Below are 18,692 nucleotides of genomic sequence, written 5' to 3' on the forward strand. Positions count from 1 at the left end.
AATGGGGGGGGGAGAAAACTGGTGAAAAGTTGAAAGTCAGGAGTCATGGGAAAAAACTCTGTAGTATAAAAACCCAATGTGTGGCAAGAATAAAATAGAAATAAGAATGATGGAAGAGGTGACCTTGATCAAGGTCCATTATATTCATAAGCTGACATATTGAATTGAAACCCCTTTGTACAACTGCTTACAAGTTAAAAGTTTTTAATAAAAACAAATTTTGAAGAGAATAGCACCCCCACACCCCCATCCCCGTACATACCACATATCTGATCTTTTATTGGCTAAACTCAATCTGAAGCCAAACCTAACCATTCAGATGATGATGCCAACAGAGATCAGCCTTCCGGGATATAGACTGTGGCCATGGAAGTCTGGTTTAGAGAGCCAAACAGAAAATAACTAGTCTATCACACCTCACTATCCTGAATACTCTAAAATAAAGTGATACCCTTTCAACTTTACTACACAGAACATAGGATTGGGGGTAATAATTATCTTAAGATAGAGCAAATAGTCCCAAACACACTATCCTACACACAGAAAAATACTCTTAGCCTTCAATAGTGGCATCTGCCATGGGTTGTTAAAGGCCAATCTGCCAGAACAGGCAGATTAGGACCTCATTAGGACCTCAGAGTACAACCCATTGTGAGGAAATATGGGTCGGGTTTCTCAAGTTCTAGAATTCCCAGAGGCTCTGATTCAACATTCGGAGCTTCTGCTCAGTTTCTTCCCAGCTCTTGGGAGCTCCATACTAGAGATCCTTCTTTTCCTAAATCCAGATGAACAAGTTAATCTTACTAATAAGTCTTTATCTGCTTGGATCTGCCAGAGGTGAGTCTTTTCTAGACATCTAGACTCTTGGATAGCAAAGAGGGCCTTCTTTAAGGTGTTTCTGCACTTGAGGGAGAAAGACTAGTCTCTTAGTGGTAACCATACCAAACCAGGATGATTCATCAAGAATAACCAAACAGAGACACAAGAATAACCTCAAGAATAACCACAAGAATAACCTCAAGAATAACCTCAGAGGGCTGGGAAGGTGGCTCAGTGGTAGAGTGCTTGCCTCGCATGCCTGAGGCCCTGGGTTCGATTCCTCAACACCACATAAGCAAAAACAAAAAAGCCGGAAGTGGCACTGTGGCTCAAGTGGTAGAGCGCTAGCCTTAAGCTGAAGAGCTGAGGAACAGCGCCCAGGCCCAGAGTTCAGGCCCCATGACCGGACCCAAAAAAAAAAAAAAATAGAGTAACCTCAGACACACAAACAGCACCTGTTTTCTCTCACATGCAGAAGCTAGATCTAAAATATAACTGAACATGATAAATTATGCAGGACTTTAGGCATTCACACATAATGATATCAAAGGATGATATTCTTAAGAAAGGAACACAAAGGCACAATGCCTATGTGCATCTGATCATATGAAATATATACTATTTGTTCAAATTAACTCCAGGAAATGGAAACAAGGTGTTTTTTTTTTCTTGATTGCTGTTTTTGTTTTCTTTTTGTCTTGTTTGGTTATCTGTCTGAGGGGGTAAGGGTGGGGCACAGAAGTAGAGGGATAAAGAGTGAACAAATGCAGCAGTGGTACTCACTAGACACTGCTGAAAACCAACTATACAATTTGTGAATAGGAACGGAAGGAAAAACTGGGAGAGAATAAAGGGGTGCTAATGGCCAAAAAGAAATGCACACCCTACCTGATTTCTGTAACTATAATCCCCCTGTAAATCACTTTTATAATAATAAATTAAAAAATAACTAAACGACCAATTTGGAGAGCTCCTGAATAAGTTGATTTTCCCAAGTTATGGCTTGGCAGTCAGAGGGACTTAGGGCCTGGCACATTCTTTCTGATTTCAACCACTTAATATTTGAATATGATGTTCTGCAAGGTAGGAGGACAGGACTATGGGTATAGTGCTAGTCCGGTAGTTTGTCTTCACAAACTGAGTAAAAGGGATCTTTGGGTAGTTAACATGACAAGAAAAGAAACAGATGCATGATGTGCCTAGAAATTCATCTCAGAACATAGTACAGTTATGGTGCAGAGACCTGGTAAACCTGTCCTTTATGGCATTCTTCCAATTTTCGGTATGTTCCCTTTTGGGGCTCCCTATTCATAGAAAACTGTGTTCCCTCTGGCCTCCTACAAGAAAAGAGAGAAGCCATGAGCTCTGGCCTATTGGCGAAATGACAAATGTTCTCAGCAGTGTTGGCTTTCACTGGTTTTGCTCTTTGCTTTTGTTAAATTTTCAAGTTGTGGCCATGGAAACACAGATACACAGACATTAAATGGTAGAATGTGTCAGTCGTGTAGTGAAGTAATAGATTGTAAACTCCAAAAATGGCTAAGAAATTAGCATGCTTTTGTTCAAACCTCTTTTTTGTATCAGAAACATTTCATTTAAAAATTTTGTTAACAACTGAAGCCAGGCAAACAGATATTTATATAACAGACTTCCTAAAGTTTTATCAGATCTTACCATTGTTTTATCTCAATATATTCTAACCCTAGTTTTGTAGATTGTTATATTTATCTCTTGCAGGATTCTTAGAGGTAATTTATCTTTGTGTGTATGTACCAGTGCTGGCACTTGAACTCAGGGCCTAGGCACTATCCCTAATCTGCTTTTGCTCAAGGCTAGAACTCTACCACTTGAGCCCCAGCTCCATTTCTGGCTTTTTAGTAGTGTAGTGGAGATAAGAGTCTTATAGACTTTCCTGCAGGGGCTGGCGTCAAACTATGATCCTCAGATATCAGCTTCCCAAGTAGCTAGGATTACATTTGTGAGTCACTGGCACCTGGCTAAAGTATCTGTTTTTGGGGGGGTTTTTTTGTTTTTTGTTTTTGGGGGGGTCCAGTCGAGGGCCTGAACTCTGGGCCTGGGCGCTGTCTCTCAGCTCTTCAACTCAAGACTAGTGCTCTACCACTTGAGCCACAGTGCCACTTCCGGGTTTTTTTTCTGCTTATGTGGTGCTGAGGAATCGAACCCAGGGCCTCATGAATGCAAGGCAAGTGCTCTACCACTGAGCTGCCTTCCCAGCCCCTAAAGTATCTTTTATGACTACACATCAGCCTAAAGATCCCGCAGTGTCTTGCAATTTGGGGCTAGGTTTAACAACTCATTGGTAGTTGTATACTGCCCTCATCTAGGCTGCTCAGTCTAATAATCAAGTGGTATATTTGGTGCTCCTTTTCAACTAAAATAAAAGCCATACATAGAAGAATATCTGATAGTCATTAATGAGATGGATTAAAGGGAGAATAGTGGCCAGAGAAGAATGGTCATCTAAGGATTGTGTAATTTCTAACATAAGACAGCAAAGAAATGAAAAATTGAGTACCTAGGCCATGACAAGGGACCTCACAATTTATTTTACTGAAAACCTAATAACTCTATGAAGTGTTGCATAAATAGTCTGTCACAAGAAACCTCAATGCAGAGATACATAACAGGAATTTTTGTTTTATTTAGTTTTTTAGACCAGAAACTCAAAGCCTGGGTGCTAGCCTTGAGTTCTCACTGTCCCCACACCCTCCCTTCCCCCAAAGCTAGTGCTCCACAGCACGTGGGCCAGCCACAGCTCCACTCCCAGCTTTTGTGGTGCTTAACTGGAGTCTCTCAAACTTTGCTGCCCAGGCTGGCTTTAAATCACAATCCTTAGATGTCAGCTTCCGGAGTTGCTAGGATTACATGTGAGCCACCAGTACCCAGCTGACATGATAGGAATTTTTTAACCTGATAACTTATATGGATTAGAGTGTAAAAAAGAACATGACTTTACCAAATAAAAGTGACTTCATCCCTTGTAACTTTTTTTTTCGTCGTGGGCCTTGAACTCTGGGCCTAAGTGTTGTCCCTCAGCTCTTCAGCTCAAGGCTAGCGCTCTACCACTTTCCCTACAGCGCCACTTTCCGTTTTCTGGAGGTTTATTGGAGATAAGGGTTTCACGGACTCGGGCTGGGAAGGTGGCTCAGTGGTAGAGCGCTTGCCTTGCATGCTTGAGGCCCTAGGTTCGATTCCTCAGCACCACATAAGCAAAAAGAAAAAAGCCGGAAGTGGCACTGTGGCTCAAGTGGTAGAGCGCTAGTCTTGAGCTTAAGAGCTGAGGGACAGTGCCCAGGCCCAGAGTTCAGGCCCACGACCGGACCCAAAAAAAAAAAAAAAAAAGTTTCACGGACTTTCCTGCCAGGGTTGGCTTTGAACCTCGATCCTCAGATCTCAGCCTCCGGAGTAGCTAGGATTACAGGCGTGAGCCACCGGCGCCTGGCTCCTTGTAACTTTTATAGGCTCCTTTAGTATGAAGATTAATATAGCCCTCCAATTGTCCATTCTTTGTGTAAGGCCTTGAGTTATACACACACACAGACACACACACACACACAGACACACACACACACACACACACACACACACACACACAGAGCCACCTTCAGTTTAGCTGAGATTACTCAGCTATTATAAATATTCCTTTCTCTCTGTTCTACAATTCCTTGCCTTTCATCCATACTGGAACTGGAGAAAGGTTGGTGGCAGATTTGTGATAGCATAAGTGAGGGTCCTCTATTCCTGATGCTGGCTTTGACAGGGCGATACATTCATTTCCCTCAGGTGCTTTTGGTGCACAGGTGAGTGAATCTCCTTGTGCAGTTCTTTTTTGTTTTTTGCCAGTTGTGGGGCTGAACTCAGGGCCTAAGTGCTGTCCCTCAGCTTCTTCAGCTCAAGGCTAGCGCCCTACCACTTAAGCCACAGCACCACTTCCGGCTTTTTTCTGCTTATGTGGTGCTGAGGAATCAAACCCAGGGCCTCATGCATGCAAGGCCAGTACTCTACCACTGAGCCACCTTCCCAGCCCCCTTGTGCAGTTCTTAATCTCCCATTTTTCACATCTTTCCTGATCTCTTGGAATAGTTGGCTGACTTCACCCAGCATTTGTGCTATTTTTCAAATGACTGCTCTTGACCCCCAAGAAACCCAGGAGTCCCCATTTAACTCACTTCAGGTGAGAGAATAGGGTGAAAGTAGTCTTCACCTCATTCTTTCTCACCTTCACAATCTCTTTTCTTCATCCCAGAAGCATCAGGCAAGCCTGATGAGTCTCTTGGCTCTATGGCTCACCAAGCTTCAATTCAGCAACTGTCAGGTGAGTACTTCTCACTTGGAAACCCTTCACACATTGATGCTTTATATGAGACTTCAGGCAAGAATGCTTTGAGTGAGCATGGCTCCACTGAGCATGCTACAATCGAGCATGGTTCAACTGAGCATGCTACAATGGAGCACAGTTCAACCGAGCACGCTACAATGGAGCACGCATTTACTGAGCGTGCTTCAAGTGAGCACTTTTCAAGTGAACACAATTCAGGTGAACAGTCTTCAGGTGATAAGTCTGCAAGTGACCAGTCTTCGGGTGACCAGTCTTCAGGTGAACACACTTCAGTTGACCAATCTTCAAGTGACCAATCTTCGGGTGAACATTCTTCAGAACAGTCTCCAGGTGAACAATCTTCAGTTGAACAGCTTGCAGGAGAAAAGGGTATGGGTGAACAGTCTTCAGGTGAACAGTCTTCGAGTGAACAGTCTTCGAATGACAAGATTTCGACTGAACAGCTTTTGAGTGAACAGCCTTCAAGTACTCCACTTGCAAGCACTTCAGTGGGTAGGTACTAGTCATTGAGGTACCATTGACTTCACGTGGGAGGTGGGAGACACATCAGGAAAATCTAATTCTAGAAAAGAATTTAATTTTACAAAGAATCATTAAGGCATCACAAATAACTTTCACAAAGACCCTCCAGGTTTCTTCACAATAATATCAAGAGGCTTGGTCCATGTTTTATGGGGCCCTAAAGACTACATAATTTAAAGGCACTCTTTTAGTAACATAAATATAGAATGCCAATAGCTCCTTTCAATTCCACTTTCCATAAGAAATTATGGATATAAATGCCCACAGCTTCCCTAGAAGTAGTGGGTTAATAGAAGTTCTAATTTTGGAGACAAAAATAAGGCATGCAAAGTATGCAGACATTTTTTTTGCCTGCTATATCCAAAGTTCCCAGGATTATTGTGATTCTGTGACTTTTCCTTAAAAGGGGGCTGACCAAGGGAGGAAAATAAAACCCGAAGTTTGATGTCACAACCTATTATCAGATGTAAATATTTTCTATTTCACTATTATGCTAAATGTTCAAATGTGAGGGAGAAGTGAGGCAAAAGTGGAAAACCTTGGTTTCAAACGCGGTCTGTCTAAAGCATGTACTCTTTTTGTCACTACCACCCACCACTACTCTTTTAAATTTCTTAAGGGATTAGCACTATAGATAGTAAAACAGCAATATGATGAATGCCATCAGTGACATTCAATAAGGTCAAGTTGAAAACAGAAAACAATTCAACATGTAAGTGTTCAAACATAGCTTACTTATCAGTCAGATTTGACATCAAGTGTTTTTTGCCTGGTGGGTATGTGAGAGTATGACAGGAAATAGGAAAGGGAAGCCATTTTAGATCACTTTGCTTCTATGGAGTAAGATATGGCAGAAGGACATCTATAAAAGTATAGGAAGCCGGCTGGGAAGGTGGCTCATGGTAGAGTGCTTGCCTCACATACATGAGGCCCTGGGTTCGATTCCTCAGCACCACCTAAACAGAAAAATCCAGAAGTGGCACTGTGGCTCAAGTGGTAGAGCACTTGACTTGAGCTAAAGAGCTGAGGGACAGCACCCAGGCCCAGAGTACAAGCCCCATGACCCACCCACCCCCCCAAAAAAAATTCTAGGAAGCCAATAGAAACAAGAACTGGAATAAAAGTCAGTATTAGATAAATTTGGCATTCATCAGCAGTGAATTCATAAAGTGTAGAAGTATTCTCTGTCAGACAGAGGGCCTTGGGGTATCTACCCCAACAAGAACTAAGAAATGTGTTGTATACTAACTACTTATTAAACATCACCCCTCCCCAGGGGTGTCCATATGGAATCTCATCAGGGCTCTCTTGACATTTCAGGCTCAGCATTAAATTGCCACACATGTGCATATATGAATGATCAAGGAAAATGTCTTCGTGGAGAGGGAGTCTGTACCACTCAGAATTCCCAGCAGTGCATGTTAAAGAAGATCTATGAAGGTATATAAGAACTTCCTGGGGAAATCTTTGCCATAGAACATATCAAACTAAGTACTAATAAGCAGCTTGAAGATTCAGAACCGCATTCTTTCAAAAATTATGAATTCCAGCCAGGCACTAATAGCTCAAGCCTGTAATCCTAGCTACTCAAGAGGCTAAGATCTGAGGACCACATTTCAAAGCCAGTCTGGGCAGGAAAGTCTGTGAGACTCTTATCTCCAGTTAACCACCAAACAGAGCCAGCACTGGAGCTGTGGATCAAGTGGCAGAGTGCTAGCCTTGAGCAAAAAAGTTCAGGAACAGTGCCCAGGCCCTGAGTTCAAGCCCCAGGACTGGCATGCATACACCACACACACACACACACACACACACACACACACACACACACACACACACACACAGAATACAATCCCAGGTACACACACACACACACACACACACACACACAGAATACAATCCCAGGTACACACACACACACACACACACACACACACACACACACACACACACACAGAATACAATCCCAGGTACACACACACACACACACACAGAATACAATCCCAGGTCCTGATGGAGAGGTAGAGGGCCTTCCCAGTAGGCCTTTAGATTTCTAAAAAGAAGGCAAGGAAGCTAGTTGTCTCTTCCTATTAAAGAAACATGTAAGCTGGGTGTCAGTGGTTCATGCCTGTAATCCAAGTGGAAATGTCAGGCTGAGATCTGAGGATCAAGGTTTGAAGCTAGCCCAGGCAAGGAAGTTTGTGCTGTGGCTCAAGTGGTAGGATACAAACTTTGAGCAAAACAGCTAAGAGACAGTACCCAGGCACGGAGTTCAAGCCCCAATACCAGCACACACACACACATACAACCAACAACAAAAATAACTGAAACATGGGCTGGGAAGGTGGCTCAGTGGTAGAGCGCTTGCCTTGCATGCATGAGGCCCTGGGTTCGATTCCTCAGCACCACATAAGCAAAAAGGAAAAAGCCAGAAGTGGCACTGTGGCTCAAATGGTAGAGTGCTAGCCTTGAGCTGAAGAGCTGAGGGACAGCGCCCAGGCCCAGAGTTCAGGCCCACGACTGGACCCAAAAAAAAACAAACAAACAAACAAAAAAATAACTGAAACACTTGAGTTTCCCTTTAATTTACTGAGATACTGACTATAAACTCAGAACTACATCATTGGATTCATGGCTATGTTTCTGGAAGCTAAAATTGTCTAGCATATGATAAGCATTTAGAAAAGACTGAATAAACTAATAAAATTTTCTACAGATGTAGAGTCACAGGTTTCCAGACCTCAGCATATTATCAATCTACCTTTATACACACTCAAAATATAGGATCTTAGTTAATTCCGCCTCATGAACTATACTTCCTTATTCTAGTTTGTCTGGTCACTTACTAGAAATGTCATTTCTCCCACATTTCTACAGGTATGCAGGCAGAATAATGTACTCAATAAATATGACATATAACATGAGCCTTACAGAAAGATGAATCAAATACTACAGACTGTCTATAAATAGGTTATAGTCTAATATAAGAAAGAAGTATTGCCAGGAGCTGGTGGCTCATGCCTGTAATCCTCGCAACTCATGAGGCTGAGATCTGAGTATCGTGGTTCAAAGTGAGCCAGGACAGGAAAGTTCACAATTAAGCACCAAAAAGCCAGATGTGAAGCTGTGGCTCAGTGGTAGTGTGCTAGCCTTAAGTGGAAAAAGCTCAGGGACAGGGCCCAGGCCTCCAGAGTTCAAGCCCCAAGACTGGTACCAAACCAAACCAAACCAAAGTATCACAAAGAAGAGAGATGGTGTTATAAGAAAGGCACAAGCTAGGTGGTAGTAACTCATGTTTCTTTAATAGGAGGAGATGGTCTGTCTCCTTTTTTTTTTTTTTTTTCCGTGATCCTGGAGGTTGAACTCTGGGCCTGGGTACCACTGACCCTGAGCTTTTGCTCAAGGTGAGCACTCTATCACTTGAGCCACAGTGTCACTTCCAGCTTTTTCTGAGTAGCTTACTGGAGATAAGAGTCTCATGGAGTTTCCTGCCTGGGCTTGGCTTCGATCTGTGATCCTCAGATCTCAGCCTTCTGAGCAGCTAGGATTACAGGCATAAGCCAGCACCAGGATTGCGTCCTTTTTCAAGTCTTGGGAGGGGAGAGATGGAAGGAAAAAGAGGAGAAAAGATAGATCAAAGGAAAAAATTAGAGGTACAAGGAAGTCTGAGGAGATTCAGAAAAGCATTCAGAAATGTCTTTAGAATGACTCACACCTGTAATACTAGCTACTCAGGAGGCTGAGATGTGGAGGATCAAGGCTTAAAGGCAACCTTGGGGGGAAAAAAGTACATGAGATTCTATTTCCAATTAACCATCACAATGCCAGGCTAAGACATGGCTCAAGACATGACAGAAGGCCATGGTGAGCACGAAAGCCCAAAAGAGGGCCAAGCCTGAGTTGAAGCATCAGTAACTAAAAAAAAAAAAAAAAAAAGGAAAGAGATAAAGAGAGAAAGAAAGGAAGGAAGAAAGAAAGGAAAGAGAAAAAAGGAAGGGAAGAAAGGAAGAAGGGAGGAAGGCAGGCAGGTAGGCAGGAAAGACAAAAAAAGGAAAAAGAAAAATCTTTGGAGGAACATATAATATGTAGGCCAGTAGTTCTTAGTCTTGGCTGCATATTAAAAACATCAGCTGAGCAATCTCTTAAAAAAAATCTTACTGCTCAGGCTACCACAGTTAGATCAGAATATCTGGAGTGGACTCCCCAAGGCATCAATACAGAACCAGGATTGCACAGAACTACTGATTCAGTCATATAGCACTGGCTGACAAAGGAATATACCAGAGGGAATTATGGAAGCAAAAGTCAGAGAAAATAGTATATAAATAGCAGAAGAAACAGCAAAAAGCCTTTGGGGATGACAGGGAGGGAAATAGAGAATATAAATTTGGGAAGGTTGGTTGGCTGAAGCTAGGTCATACAAGATCTTCAAGGTTACTTTAAAGAGTTTAAATTTAGGAATTGTAAGGGGCTGACCAGATAAAGTTAATACTTAAAATAGTTCTCCTTTATTTAATCCACTCCTGTTTAACAGGTACTGAGATACATTTTACATTTTCTCATTCAGTCCTCAGAAAGGAAGAATTTTTTTTTCCTGTTGACAGAAAGGGAACAGAAAGAAAAACAGCATAGTGTGCTCTCTCTCTCTCTCTCTCTCTCTCTCTCTCTCTCTCTCTCTCTCTCTCTCTCTCTCTCTCTCTCTCTCTCTCTCTCTCTCCCTTTCTCTCCCTCTCCCTCTCTGCTCTTTGCTCTGTTATTTATACTTTCCAATGCCTAGCATACTTCCCTACAAACAGTAATGGCACCTTAATCTTTTGACGAATGTTAACAGTGACAGAAACAGCATACATTGCAAAAGTAGAATTGGTAGAGCTTCACAACCAGTTGGATGGACAAGGCAAGGGGGGAGTCAGAAAAAATAAGATTTGAGAGAAAGTGGTCTATCTGTATAAGGGAACTGTCAGAAGACAAGCTCTGGGAAGGATGGTACAGTTACATTTGTGGCAAAGAAAACTCTAGTTGTCTTTACCATATCTGCATAGAAAAGACAATCAATTAATTGGAAATGTGGGGATTTAACTTGGGAGAATAGAGACAATTGGATCCAGAGAAACAGACAGAGAATAGTGGGGAAGACCTAGTCAGAAGAAAATGTAAATAAAATAAAAAGGGTAAAGTAAATAAAAAGGATATAGTCAACAACATTGTCTGCATGAAGGGAAGTCAAAGAATTGTCCTGAGACAAGTCTGCAGAATGTGATGAGCAGAGCTCAGAAGTGCCCATTGAAAGGGAAGTTTCAGCACAGTAGAATCATGGTTCAGAGTGCTCAGGGCCAAAATATGAATAGGAAGGAAAGGATGGTGGTATGACAGCAACATAATCAAAAGAAAATAGGTTTTGAGGGGGAGAAAGACCATTTTTGTAAACCCAAATTGAAGATAAATGAGAGAAGTGGGCAAGAGAGGAGGGAAAGCTCCTGGAGAGGGCAGACAGAATAGAAAAGGGCAGACGGAGTAGAAAAGATATAGACATGGAAGTCAGCCCTACCTGCCTGGGCAAGCCGTGGACCAAGGATAATGGTTAAAGTTGGAGGAGGAAGCTTTCTGCTAACTCCAGGTCTGTCTCTGCTCCTTTCAGCTGGAAAACTCCAATTCATGGTTCAGGGGTGCGAGAACATGTGCCCATCTATGAACCTCTTTTCCCATGGAACAAGGATGCAAATTATATGCTGTCGGAACCAACCTTTCTGCAACAAGACCTAGAAGCCTGTGCCCTGCTTCTTGCTCTGACTCAGGCAGCAAAAAGCCTCCATCACCGTATTAGTTCAATTTACATTCAGCTTCTAGAACTAACCACATCTGCCTCTGCCTGAGCATTAGACAGGATGCTCAAACATCTTCCCTCTTCTATTAGCCATTCTCTGCCCCCCCCTTCCCTTCCCTAACTCTCCCTTTCCTTCCCTTCCACCTTCCTCTCTTCTTAACTTTGTCTTCTCCCTCCTCTCTCTCCTCAAAGAATTTTTCAATAAATTCCTCATGGCTGAAGAACACAAGCTCCAGACAAACTTCTTTTCCCATCAGTCCAATTGCAGTCATACCTATGTTTCCTTCTACCACCACTTCAGTAAACATTTTCTATAACCATTCCATGATCATGAAAATGAAGGGTCTCCCAAGGCAGACATAACAAGGAATGCAAAGTAGGTACCGATCTTTCCTGGTGTCAATCTTATGCTGCAGTATACTGCACTCAACACTTACTGAGTGTTCTGCCTCCAATAGTCCACTATGATGATGACTCCTTTTTATTTGCTGTATAAATATGTGCAAATATGCATTACTGAACATAATAGGGAAAGTAGAATACTAAATACTCTTTTGCCTCAAGGTATCTTTACATACATAGTAACATTTAATACTATAGAAAAGAGACCAAAAAGGTAGAAAGGAAAATAAGGATGCTTATTTTAATAAGTATATATAAGTATATTATATGAGTATATAATGATATGTGACCTATAGACGTTTTATTTTTTCATATCCCATGTTATTAACTGATCAACCTAATAAAGCTACTGAAAGCCTGGCCTGGGTTCTGAAACCAAACATGCATGGCCTCCATCTTTTCACTCTGAATATTAGCCAAATTCGTTTTTTGGGGTGGAGGGGTCGAGGTATTAGAATTTGAACTTAGGGCCTCATGCTTGCTAAGTGCTTTGTACCAGTTGAGCCACTCTACCAGTCCCAGAATACTATTTTCAAGACCAAAATCAATCCTCTTCTCCTATGAGAGCTCATCTCCTTTCAGACATTACTTCCACATACTTCAGGTTTAAGTCCACTCACATCAACTGGTGGTCTTAATGTATTTTGCAACACAATTTTATTTGTTGGTCGTGGATCTTGAACTCTGAGCCTGGGCACTGTCCCTCAGCTCTTCAGCTCAAGGCTAGTGCTCTACCATTTGACCCACAGAACTACTTTGGTTTTTTCTGCTTATGTGGCACTGAGGAATCGAACCCAGGGCCTTATGCATGCAAGGCAAGCACTCTACCACTGAGTCACCTTCCCAGCCCAACACAATTAAAGTCCAATTTATCAGTTTTTTTTCTTTTGACATTAGGACTTTTGGTCTCAAGCTTAACTGCATCAAGAAAGACATCAATTTTACCATAGGTAAAGTTTAAAATCTTAATATATATGTATATAGATACAGATGTACACACATGAAGAGCTAGACACAGGTCTTACATAGGCAGATCACCCCCATTCTCTGATCAGACAATGAGATCCTATCTAAAAAATAATCAGCAAAAATCAGGGGAAAAAGTAAAGAGTGCTTTCTTTCCTTCTTTCCTTCCTTCCTTCCTTTCTTTTTCTTTTTTTTATCAGTCTTGGGGCTTGAACTCTTGAGTTTGGGTGCTGTCCCTGAGCTCTTCAGCTCAAGGCGAGTGCTCTACTGCTTGAGCCACCGCGCCACTTCCAGTTTTCTAGTGGTTCTACTGGAGATAAGAGTCTCACAGACTTTCCTGGCCGGGCTGGCTTTGAACCACAACCCTCAGATCTCAGCCTCCTGCGTAACTAGGATTACAGGTGTGCGCCACCGGTGCCCAGCAAGAGTGCTTTCTTAACAGTTAGCACAAGGACCCAAATCAAACCCAAGTACAAAAAAAATCCAGGACCAGACAGATTCCCTGACTTCTATGGGATCTTTGAAGAAATACAAACACTAATGTTCCTCAAGCTATTTCATGAAATCGAAAAGGAACGGCTACAACAAAACTCATTCTATGAAGTAAGGTACCCTGATACCGAAACCAGATTAAGGACAGAATGAAAAAATTATAGACTAATTTCCCTGATTAACACATAATTCTCAATAAAATATTTTTAAACTAGCCAGGCACCAGTGGCTCATACCTGTAATCCTAGCTTCCCAGGAGGCTGAGATCTGAGAATCGTGGTTCAAAGCCAGATGGGCAGGAAAGTCCATGATACTTTTATATCCAATAAAAACTATTCTGTGACTCAGTGGTAGAGTGCTAGCCTTGAGCACAAAGAGGCTCAGGGACAATGCCCAGGCCCTGAGTTCAAGCTCCAGAGCCAGCTCAGACAGGAAAGTCTGTAAGACACTTAATCTCCAAGTAATCCCCCAAAAGAGCCAGAAGTGAAGCTGTGGTTAAACAAATAGAGCACTAGCCTTGAGCAAAAAAGCTCAGGGACAGTGTTCAGGCCCTAGTTCAAGTTCCAGAACTGGTAACAACAACAACAACAACAAAAAACACAAAAAACAAAATCAAAACAACAAAAAAAAACCCTCAAAACTGAATTCAAGAATGTATTTAAAACAGCATAACCATGATCAAGTTGGTTTCAATCCAGAGATGAAAGAATAGTTCAACATACACAAACCAATTAAAATAAAAGAATAATCTCAATAGATAAAAAAAAAGCCTTTGATAAAATTCAATAACTTTTCATTTGATAAAAGTCTTGATAAACTAGGAATAGAGGAAAACTACCTCAGCTTAGTACAAGGGTTTGTATGACAAATCTTTCATCAACATCATCCTAAATGAGGAAAAACAAGCCATTTCAACAAAAACTGAAGCCATTTCAACAAAAAGTTTTCACTTTACTCACTCTTACTCAGTTTAGTTAGAATTCTTAGCCAAATCAAGAATTCAAGAGAAATAAAGGAGATACAAATATAAAGGAAGAAGTCAAATTATCAGCATTTGCAGATGATACAATCCTAAAGGTCCATGAACACTATACCAGAAAACTCAAGTTTGATAAACACCTTTGACAAAGTAGAGGATACAAAATCTACACCTTAAAATCAATAGTTTTTCTATATACTAACAATGAACAGGCTGAGAATAAAATTAGGAAAATTATTCACAATTGTCTAAATGAAAAATACCTAGGAATAATCCTAAGGATATCAAAGACCTCAAACTATAAAACATTGAAGAAAAAATTAAAGAAGACTCCTTTCATTTCATAGATCATTAGATTTATTTATTTTGTGCCAGTCCTGGGGCTTGAACTCAGGGTCTGGGCTGTCGAAGCTAATGCTATACCACTTGACCCATAGCTCCACTTTTGGCTTTTTTGGTAGTTAGGTGGAGATAAGAAACTTTCTTGCATGGGCTGGCTTTGAACTGTGATTCTCAGATCTCAGCTTCCTGAATAGCTAGGATTACAGGGGTGAGACACTGGTGGATCATTAGAATTAATACAGTGAAAATGAATATATTATCAAAAGCAATCTACAAAATGCAATCCTATAAAAATCCCAATGTCTTTCTTCATAGAAATACAAAACTCAATCTTAAAATCCACTTAGAAGCATGACAGACCTTGACAATGTATGTAATGGAACAGAATTCAAACTCCAGAAATAAGCACAAAGAGCTAGAGACATCTGAGTTTTTATAAAGGCATCAAAAGCCAATTTACAGAGAAGATAGTCTCTTTTCAGCAAATGGTGTTTAAATAGTAACCACTGGTAGCTCATGCCTGTAATCCTAGCTACTCAAGAGGCTGAGATCTGAGGATCATGGCTCAAAGCCAGCCCAGGCAGGAACATCCATGAGACTCTTATCTCCAATTAACCACCAGAAAACCAAAAGTAGTGCTATGGCTCAAGTGGTAGAGCAATTGCCTTGAGCCGAAGAGCTCAGGGACAGCACCCAGGCCCAGAGTTCAAGCCCTATGACTAACAAAAAACAAGTAACCAACTGGATACCCACATGTTGAAGACTAAAGCTAGACAAAGTCAATTATCTAGGCTGGGATGTAACTCAGTGGCAAAGCACTTGCCTAGCAAGTGCAACATCCTGGGTTCAATCCCCAGGACCAAAAAAGAAAAGACAAAAAACAGTTAAAAGTCAATACCAAATGGATCAAGATCTTAATGTTAAATGGAAACAAGAGGTTAAAAAAAAAAATATCTTGGGGCTGGGAAGGTGGCTCAGTGGTACAGCGCTTGCCTTGTATGCATGAGACCCTGGGTTCGATTCCTCAGCACCACATAAGCAAAAAAGAAAAAAGCCGGAAGTGGCGCTGTGGCTCACGTGGTAGAGCGCTAGCCTTGAGCTGAAGAGCTGAGGGACAGCGCCCAGGCCCAGAGTTCAGGCCCCACGACCGGACCCAAAAAAAAAAAAAAAAAAAAAAATCTTGTTAGGCCAGAAAATTTAAAACTACTAGAATAAATCATGGGGTAAGGCTTTTCTGAATAGAATCCCTCTTGCTAAAATAATAACTAGATTTTAAAAGTGAGATCACATCAAATTAAATAGCTTCTGTATAGCAAAGGAAACAATAAGCAGAATCAAAAAAGCATCTACACAAAGATAACCTTTGCCAGTATACAAAACTCCAGGGCTAGAGTGTGGCTCAAGTATAGACTGCCTGTCTGTTAAGGGCAAGGCTCTGATTTTAAACCCCAAGTGCAATTATTGAAATCCACCTGATCAAACACCTCCCCCCTCTTTTTTTCTTTCTTCTCTCAAGACAATTTCAACTGCTCTATTTTCTTACATACATACATACATACATACATACATATATATATATATATATATATATATGGTACTTCAATTATAAAGGGTCTCCTTCACCCTCCCCATTTGCTCTCCTCATTCCCACTAGTACAAAAGGGTTTCACTGTAAATATACATACTTCATTCACTTTCCCTCTTCCTCCCCCACTTCATCCCCACAACAGTCCCTGTATTACAATTATGTTCTTTGTGTATGTGTGGATGTTTGCATGTGTGCATGCTTATCTTTTTAGATACAGATTCTGCATGAGAGAAAATTTACCAACCATTATCCCTCTGACCTTGCTTTACTTCCCTTTCATTATGATCTCATATATATATATATATATATTTATATATTTTATATATATTTATATATATAATATATATTTATATATTTATATATATATTTATATATATATATAAATGTGATACAATAGAATATTATATATATATATAATATTCTATTGTATCACATTTAAAAAAAAAACTTGGTCAGTCATGGGGCTTTCACTCATAGTTTGGGCACTGTCCCTTGAGCTCTTTTGCTCAAGACTAGCACTCTACCACTTTTGAGATACAGTGCCACTTTCAGTTTTCTGGTGGTTAATTGGAAATAATAGTCTCATGGACTTTCCTGCCTGGGCTGGCATTGAACTGTGATGCTCAAATCTCAGCCTCTTGAGTATTTAGGATTAGAGGTGTGAGCCACCAGTGTCTGGCTAACTAGCATTTGTTGTTGATGGTGCTCCTGGGAGTGTGTGTGTTGCAGTACTGAGGTTTGAACTCAGGGCCTGTATGTTTGATAGGCAGGCATTCCCACCACTTGAGTCATATTGTATTGATGCTATTTTGACTCAAATGAGATGAAACCAATGCTTTATTTGCATTTCCTTTATCTGCAGGAATGCCAAACATTTCTTCATGTATTTATTAGCTATTTGTATTTCTTTCAAGAATTGTCTGTTCAGATCATTTGTCCATCTATTCAGTTTTTGATTCTCCAACAGTTTCACTTTTTCAGCTCCACATACATTCTGGTGATTAAATCACTCATCGTGAATGTTTCTGTTGCTTTTCAGAAGCTTTTCAGTTTGAAGCCATCCCATTTGTCAATTCTTACTCTTATTTGTTGGCCTGTTGGAAATGATTGCCTATGTCTATGCACTACTTTTTCCTGTTTTCTGGTAGTAGTTTCAAAGTTTCAGGTTTTACATAAAGATCCCTGGATCCACTTTGATATTGGTACAGAGCAAGAGGCAGGGATCTAATAGCAGATTCCTGTATGTACACAGATACCCAGTTTTCCCAGCATCATTAGTTAAAAAGCAGCCTTTTCTCTAATATATGTACTTGGCCCTTGTAGAAAGCTACATGGTTTATTTCTGGATCCTTATTTTTTATTCTAGTAGTCTATGTGTCTGTTTTTATGCTGTTTTTGCTGCAACAGCTCTATAGTATAGATTTTTAAAAATTGTTCTAAAGGTGACGTTAAAAGGGTTACAGTTATATAAGTCAATAATGAGTACATTTCATTTGGATGTCACCCCTTCCCTTGCTCTCCTATAGTATAGTTTTAAGTCAGGTATTATGACACTTCTAGTGTGTGTGTGTGTGTGTGTGTGTGTGTGTGTGTGTGTGTGTGTGTGTGTGTGTGTGTGTGTGTGTGTGTGTGTGTGTGTGTGTGTGTGTGTGTGTGTGTGTGTGTGTGTGTGTGTGTGTGTGTGTGTGTGTGTGTGTGTGTGTTATGATACTTCTAGTGGTGTGTGTGTGTGTGTGTGTGTGTATTATGATACTTCTAGTGGTGTGTGTGTGTGTGTGTGTGTGTATGTGTGTATTATGATACTTCTAGTGGTGTGTGTGTGTGTGTGTGTGTGTTGGACCTAGGGCTTGAACTCAGGGCTTGGGCCTTGTCCTGAGCTTTTTTTGTTCAGGGGTGGCACTATCACTTGAGCCACAGCTTTACTGTTGGCCCAGTTAGCTTCAAACTATGATCCTCAGATCTCAGTCTCTTAACTAGCGAGGATTACAGGTGTGAGCTATCAGAGCCCTGCAGTGTTGCTTTTTTTCAGGATCACTTTGGTCATTTAAGGTTTTTTGTGTTTTCTGTATGAATTTTCAGATTGATTTTTCCTACCTCTGTCAAGAATGTCATTGGAATTTTTCTGGGAATTGCACTGATTATATAGATTGCTTTTGGTCATACATTTTTTACAATGTCAAATCTGCTGATCCATAAACATGGGAGGTCTTTCCATTTTTTCTGGTGTCTTCTTTGATTTCTTCAGATTTATAGGTTTCATTGTAGAGATCTACTACTTCTTTAGTGAAACCTTCCTAGGTACTTAACTTTAATTTTTTTGAGACTATTGTGAATGGAATTATTTTCCTCATTCCTTTTCCAACCTGGTCATTGTTGATATAAAGTAAAGCTACTGATTTTG

General features: G+C 40.8%; 2 protein-coding genes across 5 annotated transcripts in view; one reads left to right on the forward strand and one right to left on the reverse strand.

The window, feature by feature from the left end:
• The first annotated feature begins 722 nt into the window (after nt 1-722).
• Nucleotides 723-11,740, forward strand: Acrv1 (acrosomal vesicle protein 1). Its single transcript, XM_070013579.1, has 4 exons — nt 723-837; nt 5,087-5,671; nt 7,022-7,141; nt 11,337-11,740. Exons 1-4 carry the CDS (start codon nt 786-788, stop codon nt 11,459-11,461), a joined length of 882 nt encoding a protein of 293 aa, XP_069869680.1. The 5' UTR covers nt 723-785; the 3' UTR covers nt 11,462-11,740.
• The window catches only part of Chek1 (checkpoint kinase 1), a 35,574-nt gene continuing 22,435 nt past the window's right edge, over nt 5,554-18,692 (reverse strand). For all 4 annotated transcript variants that reach the window (XR_011370139.1, XM_070013575.1, XM_070013576.1 and 1 more), the window contains one exon: nt 5,554-5,741. The gene's annotated coding sequence lies outside the window, so the exon portion shown is untranslated. The remainder of the gene's footprint in view (nt 5,742-18,692) is intronic.

Source organism: Dipodomys merriami, unplaced genomic scaffold, assembly GCF_024711535.1.
Source record: "Dipodomys merriami isolate MVZ:Mamm:240054 unplaced genomic scaffold, mDipMer1.0.p SCAF_91, whole genome shotgun sequence".
Lineage (NCBI taxonomy): Eukaryota > Metazoa > Chordata > Mammalia > Rodentia > Heteromyidae > Dipodomys > Dipodomys merriami.

What these genes read in the sequence shown, in the direction of transcription:
- Acrv1 (XM_070013579.1), top strand. Translation starts at nt 786, where the DNA reads ATGAACAAGTTAATCTTACTAATAAGTCTTTATCTGCTTGGATCTGCC. An exon ending in ACTTGCAAGCACTTCAGTGG is followed by an intron (nt 5,672 to 7,021) that starts GTAGGTACTAGT and finishes TTGACATTTCAG; the next exon opens with GCTCAGCATTAAATTGCCAC. An exon ending in GTTAAAGAAGATCTATGAAG is followed by an intron (nt 7,142 to 11,336) that starts GTATATAAGAAC and finishes TGCTCCTTTCAG; the next exon opens with CTGGAAAACTCCAATTCATG.